The sequence below is a fragment of the Convolutriloba macropyga genome, chromosome 2, assembly GCF_964194025.1.
Source record: "Convolutriloba macropyga chromosome 2, txConMacr16.3, whole genome shotgun sequence".
NCBI lineage: Eukaryota > Metazoa > Xenacoelomorpha > Acoela > Convolutidae > Convolutriloba > Convolutriloba macropyga.
Window position 1 is genome coordinate 78,363,463 of NC_134469.1, and position 25,384 is coordinate 78,388,846.

At 34.4% G+C, this 25,384-nt stretch overlaps 2 protein-coding genes across 2 annotated transcripts in view; one reads left to right on the top strand and one right to left on the bottom strand.

Annotated features, from left to right (window-relative positions):
* LOC142334744 (uncharacterized) overlaps nt 1-25,384 on the top strand; it is a 447,170-nt gene that overhangs the window by 76,732 nt on the left and 345,054 nt on the right. The gene's annotated exons all lie outside the window — the stretch shown is intronic.
* On the bottom strand, nt 8,399-11,559 carry LOC142334736 (solute carrier family 22 member 15-like). Its single transcript, XM_075383002.1, has one exon. The coding sequence runs from the start codon at nt 10,583-10,585 to the stop codon at nt 8,813-8,815; it is 1,773 nt and encodes a 590-aa protein (XP_075239117.1). The 5' UTR covers nt 10,586-11,559; the 3' UTR covers nt 8,399-8,812.

Here is a 25,384-nt window from a genome sequence, read left to right on the forward strand (position 1 = left end):
ATGCAAATTTATGCAAAAACAGATTCTGCATGGTAAAAATTAGCAGCTGTCTTCAGAATTTGGGATCATAAAAACTTTAAATTATTTACTATAAGATTGTTAAAAAATATTTGTAACGGATCAGAAACAACAATTTTGAAAGATGCAGAACAGTACAATGGCTAAGAAATCTGTCTACGAAACCAAAAGATTGCATGCACTTGAATTCAAAGCAGTTTCCACTTTGACTACTCTTTGCTACATCTGTGCAACCACACAAGCCGTTACGACCCTACAAGCCAGAAAAAATCTCGTCATCATTATGTAATAAATATTTCATACAGATTATGTAATAAGTATTTCACTCAGATTATGTAATGAACATTTTACTCGGATTAATATATACGGCTAGTAGGATACGCTTCGAACAACAAAACCATTCAAAACGAAAAAAAAACGATATAATTCCTAGCATTAGCTATAAACTATACCTAACGTCATAAGGCTACACGGTGATTGATGATGCGAAATAAAATAGCATAGAATATCAAACTGCGCAGATACGTAGTACTCATAATATTGCTTGACATACACGATCTTAGACCGTGGCCCGATAAACTTAGAGCAGAGACCAAAAACACAACAGAAAGAAAAAACACTGTAGAAGCGAAAAGGTCAGAGAAAAAGGACTATGTGACCAGTAGTATTGAGAAATTGGGGGGGGGGGGGGGGTCTACCGCACAGAAAAATGATCCCACCACTTCTTAGTGTCAAAACAGTTGATAAAATTGAAATTTTTGGCTCGAGTTCGAGACTGGGCGGTAGGGATCCTAAATCTGTGCGGTAGACCCCCCCCCCCCCCCCATTTCTCACTACTAAATCTCGTGACCTACTGGATATTACAGAATACGCCCAAAATTTTCGTGTATGCTTCCGAGGAACTTCAAGAGTTTCTGGTCACAGATATCAGATGGGGGAAGGTGCGACATGCACATTAATGGGATGTGTTTAACTATTACGTTTCAGCTTCGTGTTGCGTTAATAAGAGGTGCTGCGTTCTTCTTCAGAACTCTTTCGCCCTCTGCTTTTAAAAATTTAAACACATTAAAACAAAGCCAGTTTGACAAATGCCTTCAGCAGATATTTGATATATATTTGTTTGATTTTACCTTATAAATCATGTTTTCCCTCTGTCTGTATAGTATTTTAACCGCGTTGACATGGAGACGCTATGATCCGTGTTGTTTTTAGATATTTTTTGTTTCAAACTACCGGCTAAAACTAATCTTTGCTTTCACAGTCAGCAGTATTTGCTTAAATTTTTCCATTGACAGAAAATGTTCGATAACAGCATTTTTGCTTTTCTTGCTTTCTAAATCTAAATCTAACTTTCACGATGTGTGACCAATACGTCAGTAACTTCCACGCGTCTGTGACCAATACGTCTGTCTTTTTACGATCTGTAACTTCCACGCCACGATCTGTGACCAATACCTCGTTTGAGTCTTTTTATTTTGAATGTTTGAGCTCAAGTATTTTATTTAAATTCTTTGCATTAACGGGATTTTCCAAAATAAGTTTAACAAGAAGGGTCATGCGAGACCGTGGATGGCACAGAATGTTGCCACATACGTCAAGTTTTTCAAAAAAATGTTTTGAGATGAAAAGCTCTTTTGCATATCAGTTTTTCCAAGTACAGTTCTAGAAGAAAAACTGAAAAATTGGGAAGGCATTTTGATATAATTTTACAAGATGTAAAACCACATGTATAGTTGAAAATATCGCCATGAAAAAGTTTTTCACAAAAACGTGAAATTCTGAAGGAACAACCAGTCGCAAACAAATTTAGTTTTAACAAACAGAGAGAGTAATCTGAGAATATTGCTTCGATCACTTTGCTACAGGTACAAAGCAACTAAATGACTGGACTTGATCTTAATAAACATGAGAACTCACAAATAAATTAAAAAGTTTATAGAAAATTTTGCTGTTTCACTTTTTTTTCAATTAAAATCTACCGACTGATGAAATATTTACCAATCAGATCTATTTGGAAACTTTTCACGAAGAAATGTCACCGAAAAAGAAATCAACTGTTAGTCGAGATTATCTCAGCTTCTATTTTTTGGCAAGAAGTGTAATTGATGCTATTTGTATTTCATATGTCCTATATTCGGACAGTTCAAGGTTTTGTACCCTTTAAATAGAAAAAAAAACGATTAAATAAATAACCAGCTTTACTATTTGAAGTGGAGGCGTATAAAGGACCTCTACTAAATATTCGTTTAATGAAATTTCTAATCAAATTGAGACGAACAGAACAGCGTGAGAACTTAAGTGAATTGAAGACCCTGAATACAAGTTTGTCGAAAAAAAACTTTTCCGTTCTTTCCTCAAATGGTTGATTTTTCTGTAGCTATGTTCCTGAACGGGCCGTAAAGAACCAAGTCTGCTAATTTACTTTATAGAAGCACCTAAAGACAAGGAGGCAAGTTAAACGATTTCGGCGTGAAAAAAATGAAAAACTCGGAAAATACTTAATTTATCACTAAACAGAATATTTGGGACAATTTATCTCCAAACCTCAGTTGCAAGTGCCAATACCATTTTTTTTACGAGAAAATCGAAGGTTTCTGTTATGACCTTTCATTTGGGATAGGAGGAGACGTTAAACGTATTGATCAAGCGACGCTACGGATAACGTAAAGTTAGCAGATGGAATTAAAGTCAGTGATTCGCTGAATTCTTTAGGATGCGTCGGGGTTTTAAAACAAAATCAGAAGTTAAAACCTCACTTTGACCAGAGAAATTTTAAATAAGTTATGAACACAAGTGCATCGAAGTCTTAACACCAATAGTTAGAACATAAAACCGTTAACTAGATTAATTTCGGTTGAATTAGAAAGGAAAGGTCGGGTCATTACTGAGACTAACTTACAGTTCACGAACTAAGGGTTAAGATCGTTTAATGTTAAAAAAAATTTCTCGGAAAATCATTTTTAAAGTCTTAACAGCCATAAATCAAATAGCTTTCAACGGAAGCCAATACAAAAGCTCAGCTGTCCCTCGCTTGGACAACAAGGATATTTCTCATGCATAGGTAATCTATAACACATCACAATAAGTCTTTTGACTAAGGAAACAACAAATACAGGCAAAAACAAAAAAAACTCAGTGGAATAGTGCGCGAAGACAGTTTCGCAGCCATTTAAAATATAAGCTTTTCTCTTAAAACTTTGTCCAAGATCCATTGAAGAAACTCTCTAAGCCAATGGGAGGTTTTAATATCAGGAGATTGTGATAAGATTTCAAGAGGGACCAATAAAACAAAAACATTTAACTTTTTTTAAATTTCGAATTTTTGTATTAAAGTCATATAACAAAAAAAAGGAAGATAAAACCACAAAAAAAAGTCATATAACAAAAAAAGGAAGATATAACCAGATTAATTTTGGTTGCAGTAGATAGTAAGATCGTCGTGTCATTACTGAAGCTGACTTACAGTTCACGCAAATAATTTACGATCGGTTAATGTTAAAAAAAAAATTTCTCGAAAAACCATATTTAAAGTTCTAACAGCCATTAGCTGTCCACTCAAAGCTCTAGATAGGTTCTCCTAAAGCTCATCAAAAAATCTATTGCACTCTTACGCAACGAGTTTATGCCATAGGACTCCACAAATTTAGTGTAAAACCACAAAAAAATCAAAATTGCTTTTAAAATTCAGAGTCGTAGCCAAAAACAAATATGAGCGATTCTTTGAAAACAAATTTTTTGTTCATTGGGCTTCATTAGACTGTGAATCAGAATTGTCATCAACGGAACCGCGGGATGAGAAGTGACTAGTCTCTATGTGACGTAAGAAAACAAAGAAAAATACGATTTTTATTAAAAAAAAGCTCTCAAATAGAATTCGATAATTTTCTTGATAGTAAACTTCCCTATGAGACCAGAACTAGTCTTTTTTATCGCCTTTCATCTATCAGGAACTCAATATTGATTCCTTTTGGGACGTGAAATGTAATTTTGAATCAAAATTTTATAAAAATTATCTTAATTTGAAGAATTACAATAAATTACACATAAATTACACTAAAAGTGAACAAAATATCAGATATTCACACAAAACTTCAATTCTCGATAACTCCTCGAAAAAAGGAAATTCAGAAAAATCTTTTTAAGTTCAAATTCTATGCTGGACGAGCTTTTTAATGATACCACTCAATTCTCTACGATGAATATATCGATCGGCCAAAATTGACTGAACAAAAAAACCCATTTGAGTATATAGTTCCTCCCCCCCCCCCACAAGTGGCGTCGGAACAAAAAAAAACAGTTCTAAAAATGCCTTCAGCAGATATCTGAGATACGTTTGTTTGATTTTACCTTAAAAATCATGTTTTTCCTCTGTCTGTATAGTGTTTTAACCGCGCTGACATGGAGACGCTGTGATCCATGTTGTTTTTAGATATTTTGTGTTTCAAATTACCGGCTAAAACTAATCTTTGCTTTCACAGTCAGCAGTATTTGCTTAAATTTTTCCATTGACAGAAAATGTTCGATAACAGCATTTTTTGCTATTCTTGCTTTCTATATCTAAATCTAACTTTCACGCCACGATCTGTGACCAATACCTCGTTTGAGTCTTTTTATTTCGAATGTTTGAGCTCAAGTACTTTATTTAAATTCTTTGAATTAACGGGATTTTCCAAAATAAGTTTTACAAGAAGGGTCATGCGACACCGTGGATGGCACAGAATGTTCCCATATACGTCAAGTTTTTCAAAAAAAATTGTTTTGAGATGAAAAGCTCTTCTGCCTATCAGTTTTTCCAAGTATAACAACCAGTCGCAAACAAATTTAGTTTTAACAAACAAGAGAGAGCTTTACATGCTACAGGTACCGAACAAACAACAATATGACTGGACTTGATCTTAATAATAAACATGAGAACTCACAGATAAATTAAAAAGTTTATAGAAAATTTTGCTGTTTCACTTTTTTCTCAATGAAAATCTACCGACTGATGAAATATTTACCAATCAGATCTATTTGGAAACTTTTCACGAAAAATTATCATCGAAAAACTCATCAACAATTAGTGGAGATTATGTCAGCTTCTATTTTTTTGGCAAGAAGTGTAATTGATGCTATTGGTCTTTCATATGTCCTCTATTCTGACAGTTCAAAGTTTTGTACCCGTTAAACAAAACTGAACACAATTTTTCAACACTCACGATTTAGCATATCAATTAACTCAGTCTGATGGATTCTGTAAGTTAATGACTTAACCAGTTATGTGCCAATTGGGGTATTGTTTTTTCAAGTCAAACAAAACTCAAACTCAGTTGAGAAGAATGTTTAAGTGTTAAAAACGGTAACAATTTTTTCGTTTTTGATTACTAATTTGTCTCGTCTTGCTGCCATATGTTATAATTTGAGCAAGATCTATAGTAAATTATAACCCCAAATTAACTGCATGACACGTTTGGGGCTAGTATTTTGCAGTAAATTAGAAAAAAACGATAAAATAATTAACCAGCTTTATTATTTGAAGTGGAAGCGTATAAAGGACTTCTACTAAATATTCGTTTGATGAAATTTCTAATCAAATTGAGACGAACAGAACAGCGTGAGAACTTAAGTGAATTGAAGACCTTGAATTCAAGTTTGTCGAAAAAAAACTTTTCCGTTCTTTCCTCAAATGGTTGATTTTTCTGTAGCTATGTTCCTGAACGGGCCGTAAAGAACCAAGTCTGCTAATTTACTTTATAGAAGCACCTAAAGACAAGGAGGCAAGTTAAACGATTTCGGCGTGAATAAATGAAAAAATCGGAAAAATACTTGATTTATCACTAAACAGAATATTTGGGACAATTTATCTCTAAACCTCAGTTGCAAGTGCCAATACCATTTTTTTTTTCGTTTTCGAGAAAATCGAAGGTTTCTGTTATGACCTTTCATTTGGGATAGGAGGAGACGTTAAAGGTATTGATCAAGCGACGCTACTGATAACGTAAAGTTAGCAGACGGAATTAAAGTCAGTGATTCGCTGAATTCTTTAGGATGCGTCGGGGTTTTAAAACAAAATAAGAAGTTAAAAACTCACTTTGACAAGAGAAATAATCAAGTAGTTTTTAACTTCTTATTGACAAGAGAAATTAATCCAAACCTAAAAACCACGAAATGTTTCACGTACAGAAGCGTTGGAAGTCACTTTTATTAATATCAATGATACAAAAAACTGTTTAGATGAATCTGGTGCAATTGAAAAAAAAACTTAAATTTGTTCAGTGAAAAAGTCGACCCGAAAATAAATGCCAACGTTACAGCTAAGCTAGAGATTGTCCATGGTACCTCGACATAAAAACCAGAAAAGCACCAACTAAAACATTAATTAAAAAGCCCAGAATGAACGTCTGAGTGCATCTTTAAACTATTTAAAAAATTATACAGACAGCAGACTCAACAGCTCTCAAAAATGTTGACAAAACTTGATTAAAAAATAAAAGCCATTGAAAGAGAAATGGACCGATAACATAGGATATTCACGAATTAATTCATTCAATGATTTCAATAGAGAACTCCATGGGAAAAAATGCAAACGACAGATAGAGAAAAAATTGAGATGCAAAACAAAATCGTTTCAAAGACGAATCTTAAGCTATTTGAAAAATCAGAAAGGTATTTCAAAACGGACAGCTTCAGCGAACCAGCGGTCAGAAAAGCCATTCAAAAAACAAAAAAAAAACACAGTGCGTTGGAACTTGCCAGTTTTACATCGACTTATATGAAAACACTATTGACTTCTTTGCATGGACACTATATTAACTCCTTAACTATATCGCCGCAAATAAAAAAAATATCACACATCGTTTTGCACTTGCATCCCTATCATTGGGATGTTAACTAAACAAACTTCTGATTGTACTACTGATAACTTCAGATCACTAAGCTTGCTTAATTCCCATCTCAAAAATTCATCTAATTTCCTGGCATCAAGAATCGAAAACCAATTAAAAAGTTTTAAGGAAATACCAAATAGCTTATCTCCCAAATCGAAGTATCAACACAGCAATGTTACTAGTCAGATAATTAAAATAAAAATTGGGGGAAAGAAATCGCATATTGGTAGGATTTTAGTACAGCTTTTGATAGGCGTAAAATGGAGTATATGGTTAAAATTCTGGATAAAATAGGCTGTCAAAGCATTTTGAAAAAAAAACAAACAAATGTGTACAAACTCACCAAACTGTGTAATGAAAATAATGGTCATTACGTAAGTTTCATGCCGATTTCGAACGGTATTATGCGAGGTTGCCCTCCTTCGGCTCCTCTCCATTCTAGGTAGAGAACCTTTGCTTCAAGCTATACGTAACAACAGCAAAATCAAAACAAACCAAAGAAAATTATATTTCGTATTCATTCAACATAAAAGACAAATTCAACAAAATTGAATCTGAAAGCTCATAGTTTAGCCTGAAATCAATTACAAAACGTGCAAAAGGCATCAATATATCAACGTTTGTCAAATTCAAGCTGATCTACCATTTTAGACATCTAGAACTTGAAAAAAATTTATTGGAAAAAAATCCTTATCGATTCCCAGAGGAGTAGTGAAAGGCATTCAGTTCATTGAACAATACTCTATAATATTCTACCAAGAAAGGAAGGCCCAAAATAAAGGATCTAGCGTGTAAACTGATAGCTCCGACAAAACCAGCTACAAGCATTTAAAAAAAGTAAAATCAATTACAGTCAATTATAAATTTTTCAAAAATTTGCAAAAAAACTAGGCATAAACTTTCTGCAGTATAAACTATCTTAACAAGATTATCGACATCACAAATATCACGCAGACAAACCTTTACGATCTACAAAATTCGCACGCAGAGACTAATTCGCAACAAGGCTACCTGCTATTGTTGAACATCTACTTGGACAAACTAAAAAAATGGTTGAAAAACATTACAAAACACCCAATATGCTACTCTTTCGAAAATTATTTTGAAAATTTTAAACGCCTGTTCAACGAATGTCAAGCAGATGACAATTAGATCAAAGTTACCTATGGCAAATCTCACCAAATTGCTTAAGGATAGGAATACGCTAGGGCTAAAATTCTTAGTAGCAAAATTAATTTCACCCCGAGAGCATCTACATGACTAAACTATGCTTTATTGTTAATAATGATTAGGTACTTACCCACTTTCTACTGATGTTGTTAATTTAATTAATTGTTGACGCTTAATCGAGCTTTCGCCGAATATTCAATCCCCAGAGGATACCGGTCACAAAAACCTGCTGAGAAAAGTTTGAATTGAGCTATGATTTTCCAGCTAACACTCTGGACGGAAACGGTCTGCAATTTCTGCGCGAAGCCTAATGGTTTAATTTAATATCAAAAGGTGAGGGAAGATGAAACAGGAATAGTTTAATTCATAGTAACAGTTGTAATATTGTCATTATTCATGAAGAAATCATGAATTATGTAGTACAAAATGATGACATCTTGTATAGTTTTTCATTAGTCTATCAGCCACCACGTGGATACGACATTAACCGACATACAAATTAGACGACAATTCAATTTGCCGACAAATCTCTTCAGTTCTAAGTTTAAATGATCGAAACTTGAGAATGTTGACAACAACATTTGGTTATAACCTATTATTGTTTTGCTTTAACTTTGAACAACTCTAGTTTTTTAACTGCTTATTGCCAAAAATATGTTGAGTAATTTGTATGTCACCCAAAGGGCCGGCCAAGGGCTTGTCCATTAATTCTGTTAGCGGTGTAAACATCAATTTATGCAAAGTCAATTTTATACAAATTAAGCGATAGAGGAGTCGTGGTCATGTTCTCTACTTCCCGATGAGTAATCTGGATCTGCATCATTTGGCGTTTTGATTTTCAGCACAATTCCATCGCTTGAACTGGTCTCACTTTTTGGGTTGGACGTGGTGTCCTCCGAAGCATCGTTTATAGAGTCGGGCAGTGGTTGATTGTGCGTTTCAGGTAACAACAGCGCCATCAGACCACCCGCAATTGCCAAGATTCCAAATAAGAGAAATGTTAAAGGTTCCCAAATCTCTTCACTCAGCAATAGGGAATACGGTGTCACAATAGTCGCTATTCGAGATACTAGGGTGCAAAAAGATATCCCAGTTGCCCGCACACAAGTTGGTATAATTTCGGCCGCGTACAGGAATGCTATTCCGAAGCTAATAGAAATGCAAATTTTTCCAAAAAGCGCCAGAATCTGAGATCCCAGCTGACAACCCCACCCTGCAGTAATCGTAATGGAAGCACAACTAATACCTGTGAATATTAACGAACCCACGAACACTTTTTTTCGGCCGAGTCTGACCGACACAAAGTAGGCAAATATCATAGCGGGTACTTCAAGAATTCCACCAAATGCAGTGTTCACGTACAGATTTCCGGGTATGATTGATCCACCGATAGAAATTCCGAAGTATACTGCACTGATGACTGCAATGCAAAACGCCAAAATTAAAACCCGTGAAGCTAGAAGCCTGTTACCAAATAGTTGAACAACTGTGGATAACTCTTTTTTTGGTCCTTCATTATCGGCATCGAAGCTACTTTTCTCTCTTTCGCCTCCAGAAAGAGAAACGCATAACGTCTGCAATTGCGCGTCTAATTCTGTGGAATAAGTCACCTTGTTACATTTGGCAATGTACATGGCCTGTTTTTGAGCCTGTTTGAACTTGCCCTTTGAAACTAGCCAGCGCAAACTCTCTGGCACAAAAAGGATCATGAGTAAAACTGGAATTGCAGTAATGGAAGCAACTACCAGTTGCAATTGACGCCAATCTGTGATCACAAAAGCAACCCCACTCAACGCAGCGATTCCCACACCATACGCAGCTTCCTCCACACACGCCATTACCATAATGTGATAAGGCTGCAACATTTCACACAGCATCGTGAACAAGTAAGCATACAAAAGTGACACACTAAAGCCCACGGCAAATCTGGAAGCCATGAAAAATAACAAGTTCGGCACAAAAGCAGTTCCAACTGTAATTGCAATGGTCAGAACCTCAAATATAACCAGCAAAGGCTTCCGACCAGAAATATCACCCACTTGTGCGCCTATAAATAACCCGACCAACATGCCCACGAATAATAACGAAGATGAGGTCTGTTTGTAATGCAAATTTTCACAAAATATACCAAACTCTTGAGTAGCTGTCCTCTCATTCTCACTTTTGTGAAATATGTCAAAAGCGGGACATGGAGTTTTGGTGTCATCGTCATGAACGGGGTTAGCGCGATCGACTTCACCCGACTGCTCTAGTGGTCGAAATTGAGAAAAGACATAACACTCATCTTCTGGTGATAACGTAGAAACAGTCAGATTAGTTAGTTTCTGTTCATAAGTTGAATTTAAAAAGACTGGAGAATTTGCAACGCATTTGTAATCAATCGCACGCAGTGAAAAAATAGATGTGAAAAAGCATAAAGGAATTGATAGAATTAGAAGAGTAAGAATAGCAGCTCGAGTTGCTTGAAATGTTCCGAAAGGTTGCAACTTTTCGAGAAACGATTCAAAACAAGCTCCACTCGCTTCACTCATAACTACTGTGAGAAGTGGTTCCACTTTCAATTGTACAAACTAAGTGCTCTATTAAAGGTAAACGCCTTGACTTAACAATTGGCCCTTGACTCTTCAAAACCAGCGAATAATAAATTGCATTTTATGACTGAATTAGATCAAGCGAACATCAGTTACCACAAAACGGCTAGTGCACCGTCATTAAAAAGCTGCTTTAATATCGAATCGATGCGTGGAATGAATAACGTTAAGGCGAGTTAGTCAAATTCCTGCTGCAGAACAAGAAAAAACAAAACAAGAAGCTTTACCTTTGCCAGCGTTGACTTAACTGCAGAACACTCAAGTCGTGGCAAGAACATACATCATTTAGACACGTACTTAAAGCTCCAGCATCAAATCCAGTTTAAGTAGAAAAGAGAATTAATCAAACTTGGCTGTCTATGTTTGTCGTCTGCCTGATTAATCTTTTGGTAATGTAATTGAGGTAATAGATGGCAGATGACATGAATGATGAAGATGATATTGATTGCACATGAACAACTGCGTAGAAATATAAATACCCAAAATTGCTGCTAACAAACTATCTAACTAACTACTAGGCAACTGATTTTGGCCGCGATGACAGTTTATACTAAAATAAACTGAGAGATGACGAGAATGATGCAATAATGCTACATGAATGTGCATCGTTTGTCATGTGCTGTAAAAGCAATACAGTCAGGATGTTGATCGTAGATACTGAGATGCACGAGCAGTCTAATTAACAATCGAGGGAGTACAAAAGGGTAACAGAATCTCACTTAGCTCCTGACTACATCTCACAAGTAATTACTCTCCACCTTCTCGTTTCCATAACGTTAAGAACGAGTAATATTGCACACTGCTGCCATTCAATATCTAGCATATCAAGGGAGCTAATAGCCGCAATCTAGCAGTCCACAATTTGTTTACAACATAGCCTGTTACAGTTTAGGTTGTATACGGCTGAAAAAGATTAAAACTAAAAAAAAATATATCTGAGCGACACAGTCACAGTAATATTCACCCCCCCCCCCCCCCCCACACACACACACACACACACACACACACACACACACACACACTTGAGCTAAGAGAAAACTATGACCCATTTTTGCGGTCTCCAGATAATCTGTTGTTCTATATAATTCTTAACCAGTAAACCGATAGAGCAAAAGCTAATTCCTTTATTGAAGAAGGTCATATTTAACTGTTAACCTTAATTCACGAACACTTGAGTAAGAATTTGTTAGTGTTTGATTTTCATACATTTTACGAAGAATTCATGTAAATGTAAATCACTATGTATTCATTTCATTCAAAGACTCTCCTGGTCAATTTCTATCGAAAAATGTTCACCTTAAAAAGGAATCAAGGCTTTCTAGTATAATACATGCATTCCTTGTTAATTGCTCTTGAACGAAGTTCATAGCAATTATTGTAAACGTGTGTGTTTTTATGCAAAATTTTCGCTGGACAATATTGACTTTTCGAGTGACTTTTACGCCGTTGACTTTTTGCGTTTCGCGTGATCTAAAATTATCTCTCAATCACAATTTCAAGCAGCTGAACTCCATTGGCGGCAATTTAATACTAAAAGTCAAATGAAAAGTGCTCCGAAACTGGTGCCATTTTTTACTTTAAATCTTAATAGTGGTATAGGTTAACCTCTAATGTGGCTATTTGAAGCCCACTATTGAACTTCTTGGTCCCATTTAGGCTGCCCCCCCCCGACTGAAGCAGGCTGCAATTGATTAGAGCTCCCACTAGTCTTCCGATGTTTAGTCGGTTATGCTTATTAAAAGCCATTTTATCAACAATTCATGAAGAGAGAAGGAGAGCAAACAACACACACATTGGATTTTTCTGCAACCCCAGGTACAACAATGGCATCGGTAACACAGTACATGCTAGACGATGGGTAAAAATTAAAAAAGTATATAATTTGCAACAAAATTGCTTGTCTATGACTAAACCTAAACCTTGCCATTGTTTCCAGATGCAAAAAAAAATAAAAAATGGAAGAATTAAGAACATTGCTCAAATTTTAGATTTTAAAAATGTTTTCTTTAATTTTTTTCCACAACCAAACCAACCAATTTGTTTGCAGAGTAGAAAAGAGCACTGTTAACGGCCTGCTTATTTCTATATTTCTTTCTGTAAAAATATCTCATTAAATGTATTTATTGAAATAGTTGACTTCTAACTAATGTACACTTTTTCAAAGAAACAGGGTAATGATAATTTTTCTAATTTTTCTACATTCAACTTGAATGTGCTTCTTGTAAGAGCAGAATTCTACTAATGGCGTCAACTTTTTAAGGTCTGTTTCTGTGAAAAAAGTAATAATTTAACGTTCTCGTACAAAAAAACTAAATACGTACACCAATGAACACAAACGCGGCGATTAACTTTGTGGGCATGCGAAATCGAAGATGCAGGATTTTTGGGAGGACAAATAAGAAAAAAATAAGGCGAGGTCTATAATAGTCCTCCTCTATCGCAATGGTTAACAACCGCATTAACTACCTTCAATCTAAAGTCAACTGCTTCTCTCCAAATCAAAATCACTTTAAATGAATGATATAAATAATGTTTGTAAACTCACTTTGGGCCGTTATCCACAATATTGATAGTTGAACAGCGGTTGACGTATGATAGCTTGTTTAAAATGTTTTAAGGAAAACTAACGCATAAAGAAAACTAACACACATACATATTGAAACCTATATATATTGTTCAAAGCTTTCTGCGAGTCCAATTCAAATTCAATTATTTATAGCAAAAAAAAATCATTCAACTGCTGATTAAAAAAATGTAATAGACATCATTGAAAAAAGATTTGATTAATACTAGCAATTATACTTATATTAACTTCATTCAGCAACCAAATTTTCAATAACTTAACAAAAAACTTATGTTAAACAGAATTTCTTCTAATTTGATGAAAGCGGTACACGTTCTGGTCTATTTAGTTCAAAGAAATTCACAGAGTAATTTTCAATATCAAAATTCAATTAGAGAATGCGACATTACTAGCAGCTACCGGTGTCAAAAAATGGCAAAAAATTGTCCCCGTTTCATTTTGTTTTATCCCCTGATTGGTTTGGCAATTGACCTGTTCAATATGTTTACATGCATAACTTAAGCGTTTTCTACATAATCTAAGCAGGCCTTGTAAACCAACCATCATCACCTTCTAACTATTTCGGTACCGGACGGCATTTGTACCGGATTAAACTTTTGGCTGCTTATTATTTCATAGTTTTGTTATTCAATGCAAACATTTACGGCAATCAAGATATTTCAGAAAATTAAGGAGCAAAATATTGTAAGGCTTTTAAAGGTCACATTCCGACCTAGCTTATGTTTTCACAAAAAAAGAACAATTGAATTCATATTTCAACTTTGACTGCTTTTCAAACTAGTGCAAGAGCATAGTTGACTAAAAATTGAATTCCCTAAGAAGAATAAAATTGTAACACCATTCCAGGAGTGACAAAAAGGCGTACCGAAAAAAAACGAAAAGAAACACATGGATGTACTAAAACAAATCTCTTCAAGCAAAAACTTAGCCCGGCCAACATCCTATAGTCTGCTGCTGTCAAAAATTCTTCAAACATAACCGATAAACGTCGAACTTATTGCCCTCGAAAGACAGGCGGTAGCTCGATTGGTTTCTGGTCTGTTTTAGCCAGAGTGCGGGCGAGGTAAGGGAAAGAGGAAAAATGAAATCAATTTCGCGCACTTGAATTTCATGAGTAAGCAAGCACCCGAGTTCGACTGCGTCAAAATGCAAATGAGATCCCGCACACCAGAAGAGGTTGACGACTTAAAAGTCAATGAGAAAAAGTATCTGAGTTTTTATTAACATTAATAGCAATTGTTTTCGAGGTTTCTCCCATAATTTCACAACATTGATAACAAAAGAACTTTTCATCTCAACAAAAAATTACAATTTTGAGAAGCATCTTGCACCATTATATGCTACGCAATCTCACACGAGCGATCTTGCTTCTTATAAGAAGAATTCTTCTTCCGTCAGTTTCTGCATAATCAATATGAATGTCTTGTTGCTCTAAAATGGTGTTATTTTGGACCTATTCGGCAAATAAAATAAACATTTAGTTGAACTTTACTCCTCGGCTACTTTTTCTAGTTGTTATTATAGCCAGATAATTCCAAAGCCTTCTGAGAATTGGTCCAGTTCAATCCTCAATCAATTTAGATTAGTTTTTCGGTGGGCGTATTATTATAAACCCTTCATTTTAGCCCTTACTCGTTATGCTTTTTACCACATCTGGTGCAAAACCTGAACTTAAATTGAATTTTAGCGGTTACAGAGGCCAGCTGATGATAATCGTATCACTTCAAGCATAAAATCGTTTCAAGCATAAAATAAAAGCAATTCGTAACTCGTTATTTTAGATCTATGCTTTATACTAGCGATCGCCGAATGGCCGACATAGCGTTTAGCCGACTACCCAAAAATGAAAATTTAAGCCGACAACCCGAACGCACATCAATTGTTATGGCTGGAATAACTTGAGATATATTGATCAATCATTTTTCGACCGATCATAATTGAGCATCGGCTAAACTTCTCAATTTCTTTGTCCGATAAACCCCCTGTCGGCCAAAAACTCTATCACTCCTCTTAGTTACTTCCCCAAATCAACAGCAACAATGATCTTGCTTTCGATCTAAATGTTCATATTCTGAAGTTGATGCCGTTTTTTCGGGTTTCACGTTGATTCGATACGAATGAACTTTCACCCCATAATCCGAAGCTGACAAAACTGGCGACTGCATTCACATCATTTATATTCCATCCGCACACCGCCTTTTCAAAATTTTCCACTGATCTTTTTATGTAACATGACAAAAAGTCACCACAGAAGATTGAGAAGAAATTGCTCTCAAACGACGATCCCATTGTTCACACAAGCTCAGTTAATTTAAAGAGCGGAACAAACTACATCTACCCAAAATTTTGTTTCAAACCACGCATAAATTCAGCTCACCTAATCACAACTCTGAAATAGAATGATAGATCAACTGGGAACAATTGACCAAGACAAAAATACGATCACATTTCCCAAAAAATCGAAAATTCGCTAATACTTTTTAAAAACAAAATGAATGTCACGGAAAACCACAACTACGAACTGGAACAATTATTTCCATTAAGTTAATCCACATTAGCAGACATTATCTATCATTAATGACATTAAGACACAGTAAGACAGCAATTAATACAAAAAAATACTAGTAAGACTAAAAAATTCACTTTTTGTTTTAAAGAAAACTAGCAGCGTATAAGTCATAAAAAGCAAAAACTATGAACTGAAACGATTAATTCGAACAATAAAATTCATAGCAACAAATTCATAGCAACTGTCATTAATGAAACTGAGATAAGACAGCAATGTGAATAAAAACTCAGAAAACAAAATCAATGATGTTTCCTGTGAACAATTTAAAAAAGTTATAGAAAGCATTAGCTTTAAACTGACATACAGAAAAAGATTCAAATAAACCTTACTAGCAACATATTACACCTGTCCTTGATAGGATTAAATGATAACACAATTGAAAGTACAGCAAAGACTTGCTAAACTTTTGAGAAAAATACTCTCAAATTCTTGAAGTAAACTAGCCAAGTAATGAGACAAGAGAAATAATAAACAAATCGGCAAAAATCGGATATTCACTAATTTATGACAACAATTAGTGGCAAAGTCCTAAAAAGCAAAAGTTGCCCGTTGATTTTTTCAAGCAAATGAAAATTGGCGCAATTATAACATATGTATCATTTTAATAGTACTCAAGAAAAAAGACTGAAAACAGAAGTCAAATTGCCTCAAAGAGAAAAAAATCTTTCAAAAACCGAATATTTAATCAAAACCATCTTGTTGCTCATTTTTATAGGTTCATTAAATAACGCCTCAAACTTACTCCCTTTTCCCTCTCTACGATTGACTTCTTATTAACGTACAAAGCAACAGTCTCACAGGTTTTGAAGCTGAAATAATAAAAAACGAAAAATATATTTAAACATAAACATCTTTAGGCTTTTCTTTTAAAACCCAAATTTGATCCGTTCAAATACTGTCATATAAAGATAGAGCCACCAAAGATATGGCCACTCAAGATAGAAAAATAAGCAAATATGACAAAAAATTTCAAAATGAAAATTTCAGAAATTATTGAAAGTTTCCTAATTCGGTATCTTAAAAAGATAAACCATTTTTTTGTCTCTAAATTCTGATCACTAACCCATCTGCAAAACCTAAAAATCTTCACTGGCCCCAAAAATCAATAATCTCAAACTTTTTTGGAGAACTTGTATAATTTCGAATTTCATTGAAAAGTTGGCACAGTTCGAGATATTAATATCATCAAATCACTTTGTCGTAAATTTTTCTTTGTCTCCAATAACTTTTCTATAACCCAATGTCAAGACTGGAAAATGTTTCAAATAGACATTAAGATTGATAAAACTGACAAAAATGATAACATTCAGAAAGTTTGAAAAAAAAAACAGCAAATTTGGTCAAAAAAATTCAAAAATAGTGATATTAAGATCTTCAAAACCATTCCATTGTCACTGCAAACTATGCAGTTAGAAATTGTCCAATGTTTCAAAAGACTAATATCATATTGCGTTCTTACTTTTGCAGTGCAAAAACATATAGCTCACCAAAAAGTCAGAAAAATTATTTATGTCTGGTAAAAAGACTTTTATCAACTTTAACAAACGTCAATTGAAGACTGACCAATAATAAAACTCGAAATATGACAAAAAAAAGTATTAAAAAATGCACAGTTTGGGCTCAGAATTTCATAAAAAATGACATTTAAACCGTGAATTAATGCCATAACAGCAACTGCAGAACTTTAAGCACTTGAAGGACCAATAAGCCAATTATGGGCCTCTAATGGAAGCTAATGACCACTTGGAGTTACTTGTTTATCCTGTTTTGAGAGATCAAGTAAAGTAAAAATTAGTGAAAACATCTTACAAAAAAATAAAACAGTAACAATCGGATTACAAATCCACAAATTGAAGCTACTGAGAGCAACGCCGTCACCTCACTAAAAATAAACTTCCGATAACAAACAAATCGAACTCCAAGGGCTCCAAGAAAGAAAATAGAAAACGAAAAAAATTATATTACCAAAAATTTTCTTGGAAAAAAATGTAATCGACAAAAGTTTCTCCCGACTTCAAAAGATCTTTACACAATGAGAGTTTAAAAATTAATCCCCAACTTTGTAAAAAACAACTGCAGACAGTAAAAAGGCAACATAAACATCTGGCAAAAAAAATTTTCGGATGTCATTGAAAATCGAAGTCAATGAAACACGCAACTATAACTTGAACTCTTGAACATCCGCTGCGGTACTTAACAATCGAAAGAATATATGAAGTTAAATGAAAAATTGCGCCCCTAAGCAACAAAAGTATTAATAAATTAAGGCAACAATCAAGTTCAATCAGTTCATTAAGGCAACAATCAACAATCGGCCGGATTGCTCTCAAACGACCGGCGAGCGGTTGGCTTCGTCAGTAGCTAGGCTCGGCTTAGTGAGGCTAGCTCTAGCTTAATTGAAGAGGCGTAAGTTATTGAAGCGGAGGGGGGGGGGGGGGGGGTGCACCGGGGAGCTCATGGGGTGGCAACAGTGGGGGTGGTCAATCTCGCCCTTCGCACCATAAGTATTAGTCTCCAAAACAGATTCTGTGAATCGCATACTTAAAGACTAGTGAGCTGAAAGGCTCTAAGAGCACTTAATTCCCTCTTGGAGCTACCTGTTTATCCAGTTTTTGAGAACGAAAAGTCAAATGGGTCAGACGATAAATCTGTCCAGTGAAAAATCGCATTAAAAAAGACCCACAGGACTAATATAATTGCTACAAACTTCGTTTGAGAGCAATTAAAAATAAAACGTCGAAGCGGTCATAATAGAAAACAATCACAAAAAAATTTTTAAAAAGTCTTGTCGAAATCTTCAAATATAGCAGCTTTGAATTTCAAAACTAGACAAGGAGGCTCGGTAATGTGCGTTCGCACATTAAGTTCCGACCCCGCTCATCTACATTTTTCAATTAATTGTCTACCAAATGAGGAAGAGATAAAAATCTAACACATCAACATATCGTTCAACAAACCACTAAAAGAATAAAACAATCTACTCTAGAGGGCCTATGAAACCTGTGGCTACCATAATATGACTACAAGAAAAGACGGCAATAAAAATCAAGTAGTTACAAATATAAATTACGACCAAAACTCCTTGTCCATTTTTTGAAAAGCACTAATAACCAAATCAAAACGGCATCAGACAAAATTTATACTCAGAAGATTAACCGGCACTTTTTTGGAAACAACTATGGGACTTTTCCTCAAAGCGACTTGGCAACAAGTCGACTAGAAATGAGCAAAAGCGGCAAAAGTTTACTAAAACATTGCTTTTTTTTAAAAAAAGAATTAAATTCGAACTGATTAGAAACATAACGCATCAAATGAAATCATTGAGAGAGTCTTTTATACCACAATAGAGAGCGACTGAGGCCTTTCATTATCCAGGACATGTCATACGACTACAAAAAGAACGACAAATACAGGCAAAAACGAAAAATTTGCACGAAAAATTATGCACGAAAACGATGTCCCCCCAATCAATTAAATATTAAGCTGATCACTAGAAACAATGAAAATCTTCGTTTGCATTGTTTGCAGGTGACAATATTTCTAAGTCAAATGACGCCCATTATTGTGATACTGTGAAAAGAAAACAAAAACCTACAAAAAAGCGGCAAATTAGCAAAAATCACAAAAATTGGTTTTATAAAAACTGGTTGTTCCAAGAAGAAAGATGATTTGAGGAGAAAAAAAACGCTAAGAAGAGCAAATTGTATTTCAAAAGATAAATGATGGATGTGAATTGTATATAGAGATGCTTAGCTACAATTTAACAGAAATAAAATTGGCAGATCAAAATTCTATCTCTTTTTTTAAATTAAAAACAAATATTTTCATAGCCAACAAAAACTTTCGAGTAAAAGAGTAGACAGTTTGTCTTGCAACTACTCCGAAAACTAATTGCTACTGTTTTTAATGAGACTAAATCGTAAGACTATGAAATATTAATAAAAACAATCTGAACTAATAAGTTTCACAAACAACTCTACGAAACCACAGATTTGAAGCCATTAGTTTTATAAGATATTAACCGCGAGAATATAACGTCTTCATTTGCGTCTGCGTCTCCTTTGATCATCATAAAATCTCTTTGTATAGCGACTATTACAAAATGACAACAGCAAAAACCACAAAAACTGAAAAGTATCTAAATTCCACAAAATTCTTCTGAAACAAAGTGTCTAAGCCCAGAAGACATCATTTAAAAAGTTTAAACAACAGAAAAATTATTGTTTGACTCAAGAGAACATTAAAAAGAGCTAAAAATATTGAGGCTAATTTACGAAAATGATACATTGTAAAATACGAAAAAAACAGAACAAAAAGGGATAAGTTGAAGAATACTATCTATTTTTTTTTAGAAATTTAATTCGAAAGTCAAAACAGCCATTAGTTATTTACCGATATCAGTTATTTAAGTTCAATTGTTCATCTATAGTTGCCCACGTAGACATTTAATTACACAATATTTGGCATATGACCACAAAAATTAACAACGAAGGGCAAAAATAAAAACTCTACCAATTTCTGTAAGAGAACGATGTCGCAGCACTTCAAACCATATAATACGATCACAAAAATTATGTTCAGTTTCCAATGTTGTAAAGCTCTTTTCAGTTAGATTGTTAAACAATGTGACAATTTACATAAGAAATTATGCACAAAAATCAGAAAATTTTGTATGAAAACTCGTAGCACCAAAAGCAAGAAAACCTTCTGTTAAAACAATCGGCCACAAAATTAGTTTATATTCTATAAGAATGAAAGTCTGACATTTACTTACCGAGAATAGGCACAATGTTGACTAAAATAATATTAAAAATTGACAAGTTCAAAAAATCACAGAAATTTCCTTAAAACAAATGCATTCAATAACATAAGAGACATTAGGTAACAACCGAATGAATAGAAAAGGTTCACTTGCACCTCCTGAGGAAAAAAGTTAGATCTTTGAGTGGTCAAACTTAAAAATCAGACTGCCAAATAAGTAACTATTGAAGGCAAAAGACAAGAATTCAGTTAAATTTTACTAAAACTCTTCCTCAAAGCCATAAAAATCCTTTGGTTCTCTCAAAACAAACTGGATATTCATTCGGCCTCAAATTTACGTAAACTGGAGCTGTCATTAACGGAGCCGTGAATAAAAAATATTGTCAGTAATTAACATAAAACAAAGCGAGTCAATGATATTATCGAACGTCTCCCTTTTTTTGTCGCGCGCCCAGCAACTCGACCAAGTGTTCCAAGTATTTGCGAATAAGACCAATTGTTGAGTGGAAGTTTTCAAATAATGAAAAAAAGAGATGCCTTTTGTATAATTATCGAGTTAAATCTGCAAAAAACGGCAAAGTTTTAATTCCAGAAAATTTTCATGCGGCGCCTAATTGCAACTAGCGCTCTTTTTGAGATTAGGGAATCTGTGTTAAGGTTTCTAGGTCACTTAGACAGGCAAATTTTATAAAAGTTGACCAAAAAAGCATATTTTGTGCCATTTTTGATGAAAAGTTTGAATTATGAAAATTTTATCAAAAATTTTAGCCAAAAAATCTTCAATCAATTAATTCAGCAACGCACTTCTATATCTAACGGTAAAAACATCACTCTGCCGTTAAAAATTTTAACTTAATTTGAATTATATTAGCGAAATTGTGCTAAATTTTAGCAAAAATTACTGAAAATGTGAACAAAAACAGTCGAACTTTAAACCTACATAACTCCCTGTTAAACACGAAAATCGAAAAAAATCTTTTTAATTCCGTATTATACGCTGGACGGGCTTTTTAATGATACCACTCACAATTCTCTACGATGAATATATCGGTCGGCCAAAATTGACTGAACAAAAAAAACGCACTTGAGTATATAGTTCCTCTCTCCCCACTAATTTGGGGGTCGGAACAATTAACTCAGATAAATAAAACTCAGGAACAAATAAGACTTATCATTAGTGAGATTAAGGGACAGAACAAAAAACTTCAGAAAAATGGCTGGAAGAAAAAGAAAGTGATGTCAAAGTAGTAAAAACTGTAAGATATGAATAAAATCATTAAATTGATCAAATTGGACTCAAAGGAGAACCACTTAGGTCTTTCCTTAATGAGACTGAGTGAAAGAACGAAAAAAGAACCACAGAAGATGAGAAAAACCAAAAAACAGCTTAAAATTTTTTGAATACAGTTGGTGTCAAAATAGTTAGAACCATTAAATTCAACTCCAATCAAAGTTAATGTGAACAGGCCCTGATAGAGTCATTGATACCTTTCATTGATGAGACTAAATAACAAAACAAGACAAAGAACAAAAACAGGCAAAATGCAAAAAAAACTGATTTCATGAAGACAAATAGCTTCAAAGTATATGCGAGACCCATCGATTCTCTTTCGAGAGATTTAAATAAGTACACTATGCAATACACGTATTGTTTTCAAAAGTATTCGCAGCAAAATTGAAAACAAAAACAGCGAAAAAAATCATATTGCTGCACAAGAAAAAAAATTACTGAAAAACCGAAAATCTATTTAAACTCTATTTTCTAATTTCACTTTGAAAAATGTCACATCTCAAAACTTCTAGTTTTTGGCTCTTCTTAATTCTCCAGCGTGACCTTAATTACGACTCAATTTTGACTTCTCATTGCCAAGAAAAGGTCATAAAAGTGTGAACAGATCTTAAGAAAAGATTTTTTGAATACTAAAAAGACAGAGCACCAATACAATCCAATTTTTCGATTGTAAAAAATACAGTGCAACAATACAATCCGAAAATTTTGAATTGAAAAACGAGCAACAGTACTAAAATAATTTATACACTTTGCTTGAGATCATTGTCGTAATTACTTCATTTAAACGTTTAGTTTTTGACAGAATATTTTCGTTCTTCTGAATTACAAGGATCATCTACGTCAACTGAAATTCTTGAAATTCTAAGAAACGATCACAAAACATTAAATTGTTACATAATGACTAGCACCAATAAAACTGCCGAAGCAACAAAAGAAGTCAAAGTTAATCTATAAACAAAAATCAACATTTGATTTATTATTTGGAAATTAAAACTGGAAGCTTCAATTGAAAGAAGTAATAAATTAGTTTTCAGCTGAATTCTCAGAAAAGATAGAAAAATCATTCTGACCAAAATTGATAACAAACTTGTGCAAAGATAGAATACACAGGCCAGCACGCACAATATAAATGTCGATATTTGGTACAAAAATGCATTACATAGCTGGAAGTTGGGCCAGTTGTCGAAAAACACGACTGATGAGAATCTTCCGTCTGCTAAGCTAATACATGTGCACAATTGAAGACCAGGGTTGTTATAGACCCTCTTGACGATATCATGTTGCGACTGGCGGTCAATGCGTTCAGTTGAGGAAGCGGATACTTTCCCTCGGTTCTTCTTGGGTTGAGCCGTCAACACGAGGGCTCCTGAGTTGAATAAGGCCAGTCGTAAAGGAGAAAATATTAGTGTCATTGTTACATCGGCTCGGACCCTAGCTTCCATTCATTGGACAACAAGATCACATGCTACCGTCTTAAAAATCACAGATTTTATTTCATAAAGAAACTCCAAATATAGACTGGTTGTCCCATGAACATTCAAACCACTCAAACAAAAACTTGACGGCTTACAAGAAGCTGAAAAACGGACCGACCATGAGGCCTGGCCGCGATATCACCTGTTCGAACCCGCGACCCCTGGAGTAAAAGACGGACAATAACCACTCGGCTATCAGGGTCTTTAGAATACTGATCTTACAATCCCTTCGTTCGAGAGTAATTAAAAACAACAGCTTTGAAATAATTTGCTATCTCGAAATTATCCTTTGCTGCCGATTAAATAACAAATAAGCTTGTTCTTCAATTTTGAAAAAGCATGAATTCACATACAGGCATGAAAAGCACAGGATTCTCACAAAATTAACGAAAATCAGCGTTCTCGTTACAAATGAGCACCTAAAAACCGAGCAAAATTGAGTTATTGACTATTTGTTTAGACGCAACATAATTGGCTCCAAGCAGAAACTAACTTAAAAAATCTTGAGAAACAAAAGACGGTTAGACAACTTTTAAAGGTACCAAAATTAAGGAGTCAACTATCAACTGATGGCAGAAACAAACATAAACCCACTAATGTTGGAAGCATTGCTCTCGAACGACAGGCGGGTGGAAAACAAATGACCACACAGGGATTCGAACCATGGACGAAGCACTGCCCTCGCCAGAAGCACTACCCACTCGTCTATCAGTCCCTGTTTGTTGCTTTGATGCAATCGTTTTTATTTTAGCAACAAGCTTTACTTCGGATTGCGAACAAAAGAGATCACTCAAAAATGAAAGACGAAAGCGAGGAACAGTCACTTGAGAAGTCCAAGAATGTTCTAGAAGAAAAGCGCAAAAACAGTCAACACATTTACAATAATTGCTATGAATTTCGTTCAAGAGCAATTAAAAAGCAAAATGATAAAGACAAAAAGCTGCTAAGAAATGACAAAAATGTAATAGAATTAATGTTTCCTATAACTATCATTCTTCACTGCTCTATGACTGCTAAAAATCATCAGTACAAAAACATTTTAATTCATTACTTTTTAAGTTTTCCGATAGGATGTTCTGCCAGATCAAAGAACAATACAGATCAAGCTCTGTGTTAAATTGATAATTTCCTGTTATCAAAATATTTTCTAACGCTCATTACAAGACGCAAAAAAATGATTAGGAAACTAACAAAATTACTCCGGAAAATAACGGAATGACTGGAGAAACTATAACAAAAAATTCCTTCAGTCATTTCTTTTTAACTCAACGGGTCGGAAAAAGGTGGGGTTCAAATCAATCAACTATCAGCAGTTGTTTTTGGCGGAAAATTTAGAAAATGCGGAAAAATTTAGAAAAACAATGCGGACAACCTTGCGGAAACTGAATGTTTTATAAAACTCGATTTTTAAGTAGCAATAGCTGACAAATAAAGTTTTTGAAAAATGCTGTGGAAAAGAGATTGAATCGAAACTGATCTTCAGTTATTTTTATAGAATTGACACAAATTCCAACCATTAACGTTCAACCTCTTCTAATTTTTACAAGCCTAATGGCTTACAACGGTAAACTAATTATCAATTAGACAAATATCTTGATTGATTATATATTCGGACAGAAAATTGCAATGTTTATTCTTCACAAAAAATTTTGCACTCTTTTCAACTTAATGATCAATAGGGTTCAATTTGGTTAAAGGCCACTAAATTTGCTCTTTTTGCGGCAAAATGCACATTACCTTATTCATGCTATCAAACATGTCAAAATTGTTAAAGATCTCAAAAACTATTTCAATATATTCTCTATATCTTGAAAAATCGATTCTGTTTCGCAAGTTTCTCCATGATACAAGATTTGTACCTCCAAAATCTATTTAGCAAAAGAAGCTGGGCTCGTATGAAGTTCCTCACCCCCGTAACATAATTGGGGCTTGGATAAAATATAACCGAATCACATCAGAAGAATTGCTCTCAAACAACTGGTGAGAGTTGGGGGTGAATAAAATCATTCAGGGGCTTCAAATGACGTCTTAAGAGGCCATTATAACCACTAAAAAATTG

Excerpts from the sequence above, each read along its gene's own strand:
- LOC142334736 (XM_075383002.1), bottom strand. The coding sequence starts at position 10,585 with ATGAGTGAAGCGAGTGGAGCTTGTTTTGAATCGTTTCTCGAAAAGTTG.